The sequence below is a fragment of the Bactrocera dorsalis genome, unplaced genomic scaffold (genome assembly GCF_023373825.1).
Source record: "Bactrocera dorsalis isolate Fly_Bdor unplaced genomic scaffold, ASM2337382v1 BdCtg102, whole genome shotgun sequence".
NCBI lineage: Eukaryota > Metazoa > Arthropoda > Insecta > Diptera > Tephritidae > Bactrocera > Bactrocera dorsalis.
In genome coordinates this window covers 869-3,654 of record NW_026038153.1, presented here as the reverse complement: position 1 = coordinate 3,654, position 2,786 = coordinate 869, and the positions used below count along the sequence as shown (strand labels likewise).

The 2,786-nt window shown below is 36.2% G+C and overlaps 2 protein-coding genes across 3 annotated transcripts; one reads left to right on the top strand and one right to left on the bottom strand.

The window, feature by feature from the left end:
• Window positions 1-219: 219 nt before the first annotated feature.
• On the top strand, window positions 220-875 carry LOC125780125 (uncharacterized). The gene is made up of 2 exons (XM_049461756.1): window positions 220-270; window positions 327-875. Exons 1-2 carry the CDS (start codon window positions 220-222, stop codon window positions 873-875), a joined length of 600 nt encoding a protein of 199 aa, XP_049317713.1.
• LOC109580011 (putative nuclease HARBI1) lies at window positions 548-2,272 on the bottom strand. Of its 2 annotated transcripts, none has more exons than XM_049461754.1 (3): window positions 2,062-2,272; window positions 1,578-2,004; window positions 548-1,525 (listed from the first exon to the last, which is right to left on the bottom strand). In XM_049461754.1, exons 1-3 carry the CDS (start codon window positions 2,178-2,180, stop codon window positions 1,007-1,009), a joined length of 1,065 nt encoding a protein of 354 aa, XP_049317711.1. In that variant the 5' UTR covers window positions 2,181-2,272; the 3' UTR covers window positions 548-1,006. The 2 variants fall into 2 exon arrangements, with proteins under 2 accessions (XP_049317711.1, XP_049317712.1); XM_049461755.1 differs by having other exon boundaries at window positions 1,578-1,986.
• Between the last annotated feature and the right edge of the window lie 514 nt (window positions 2,273-2,786).

Sequence of the window (2,786 nt, the reverse complement as noted above, 5' to 3'; positions counted from 1 at the left end):
TAAATTGCTGTAAAAGTTAAAATGTAAGTATTTGAGCCAGTTATTTGGATTTCTTCACAAAAATTAACACTTTCCTTTTCTTATTTTAGGGGAAAACACAAAAGCCAAACACAGGAAAATATTTTTTTAAATTTTATGGAAAAAAAACCCGACTTGGCGAAAAATTTCGTCAAAGGGGATCGCGTCGCTTCGGAGGCTTTGTGGGCAGACCTTGCCAAAATGTTAAATAGCGAAGGTCCACCGCAAAAAGATGTTAACGGCTGGAAAAAGGTGAGAAAAATATCATGTATGTACATATGTGAACTGTATTAACATTTTTTTAATAGGTATGGTCCGATTGGAAAGGGTGCATCAGGAAGAAAATCGCCCACAACAAGAATGAAAGCAGAGCCACTGGAGGAGGGCAATTTAATAAATTTACCCTGACCCCCAGTGAGGAAGAAATTGCACGAATCTGTGGGATATACACGGCGGTGGAAGGCATTGGAAATAGCGCTGCATTTGGAGTGAACGTTAACGATGACGAAAACAATTCTTTGGATGGAATTTTATGTATTGAAGAAATTTCCAGCGGCGGACCAAAGTCCACACCACGCAAACGACGGCATGAGGACAATGTACAAGATTGCCTCAAGAAGCACATGGCAGCAGAAGCAGGTGCAGTTGAGAAGATATCCAATACATTGGATCTTCTCACTGCGAATATGGATAAATTGACAAAATTAGTCGAGAAACAAAACCAGCTTATAGCCGAACAAAACGACGATCGTCGAAAATATTATCTGGCCAAGCAAGAAAGCTTGATGGCTAAAAATGTTATTAAGCAAAAGATGCTTGAAATAGAAGAAATCCGAGTACAAAGGGAATTTTTTTAAAACCAAAACCAAACTAAAAATATCGACTAATTAATTTTATTAATTATTAATAGTATTAAATGATCTCAAAGTTTAACTTATGTAAATGTGATGTTTTTATTGTTTTTTATTAAATAAAAAAAATATGAAAATTAAACTATACGCGTTAAGTTATTTGCGATTTCATCTCGAATGGATACAGCGGCAGTTTGTAGATGGCTGCTATGATCAGCAACTTCTTCGTCCAGAAAATCGTCCACTACATCTAAAGCAAAGGCATCCAGGTTATAATGGCGACAAATGTTGTGCATAGCACTGCATATATTTATAATTTTTACAACTTTCTCTGGGACATATGGCATAGTTGTTTGAAGACATTTAAAGCGGCTCTTTAGGACTCCGATTACTCTCTCAACGATGTTTCTTGCCTTGGAGTGTTGTAAATTGAATTTGTGCTGTGGTGACCCAGCGTTTGCATCACGATAAGGGGTAAGTAAATATGGTTCCAAGCCATATCCTGAATCTCCTAGTAGCCAAGATCTATGGTCTCCGCCCACATAACTGGATGAAAGATATTGTTTGGCAGCACTTAAAGAAAATATAAAGGCGTCATGACTGGCGCCAGGGTGGCATGCATCCACAGCCGTTATACGCATTCTGTAATCGCAAATCTGTAAAAGAAGTGAATTAATATCAACAACAAATTTCATATTTGTAACTCACAATCATCGCATTAACGCTGAAGTAACCCTTTCTGTTAAAAAACAGATGCTCATTTTGGTGGGGCTTCGTAATTTTTATGTGTGTCCCGTCCACACAACCGATTATTCCGGGAATACAAAAATTGTTGAAAAAATGTGCTTTCGACATTTTAATTTCTTCTTCGCTCATTTGTAGTTTAATCCATTTTGGACACAGTGCTTTTTCTAAAGCATTTAGCACCTCATGTAAGACTTTGCACACGGTACTTCTTGCAAGGGATATGTCGGTGTCTTTTCCTACCGAGCGCTGGAATCCTCCCTCTGCAAGGTACCTCAAAGTAGTAGCAAGCTTTATTTCAATCGTAATAGATGACGGATTTATGAATGGTTGGACATCACGAACAATTTCAAGAAACGCTTCTTTACTTATCCTGTAATAGGCAACAAAACTTTATTGGGACAAAATGCATCTCTTGTGTTCCAAACTTTGTTTTATATATACTTACACGGAATCTGGGATATCCAAGGGATTGGAATGATCCCTTAAAATTCGCCGCCGAACTTTCTCATTTTTTTCCCATTCATTTTTTGCCAATAAATATGCAGCAATGGTAAATAAGCTCATTTTGTAAAATTCTTTGAAACAAATTTTATTTGTCAATACTCAATCAGCTGTTTCGTAGTTGATTTCGAATTTAAGCCAATTCGCGCGAATTGTGGAACACTGTTACCAAATTCACGCGATTTGCAAATTCGGTGCCGAATTCAAATCGTGCGATTTCCAGAACATGCCTGTATATGTACTAAAAAATGAATTCTACGCCTTAATATAAGATTGTGCAATTTTTCAAAATACACTGTCGTTATGGCTATGTGACAACTCAAAATGGTTAATTAGCATAGATATGTATAGTTCATATTTTTACGCAACTTGGTATCGAGTGCTTAGTGCATATATAATAAAAAATGCATTCTACGCCTTAATATAAGATTGTGAAATTTTTCCAAATACACTGTCGTTATGGCTATATGACAACTCCAATAACCTCAAAACGGTTAATTAGCATAAATATGTATAGTTCATATTTTTACGCAACTTGGTATCGATTACTTAGTGCATATGTACTAAAAAATCGATTCTACACCTTAATATAAGATTGTGAAATTTTTCCAAATACACTGTCGTTATGGCTATATGACAACTCCAATAACCTCAAAACAGCTAATTAGC

Bases quoted from the DNA above. Each gene is read 5' to 3' on its own strand.
- LOC125780125 (XM_049461756.1), top strand. From the start codon at position 220: ATGTTAAATAGCGAAGGTCCACCGCAAAAAGATGTTAACGGCTGGAAA. The intron at 271-326 runs GTGAGAAAAATA...TTTTTTTAATAG, and splicing joins ATGTTAACGGCTGGAAAAAG to GTATGGTCCGATTGGAAAGG.
- LOC109580011 (XM_049461754.1), bottom strand. From the start codon at position 2,180: ATGAGCTTATTTACCATTGCTGCATATTTATTGGCAAAAAATGAATGG. The intron at 2,005-2,061 runs GTAAGTATATAT...GTCCCAATAAAG, and splicing joins TTGGATATCCCAGATTCCGT to TTTTGTTGCCTATTACAGGA. The intron at 1,526-1,577 runs GTGAGTTACAAA...CTTCTTTTACAG, and splicing joins TCAGCGTTAATGCGATGATT to ATTTGCGATTACAGAATGCG.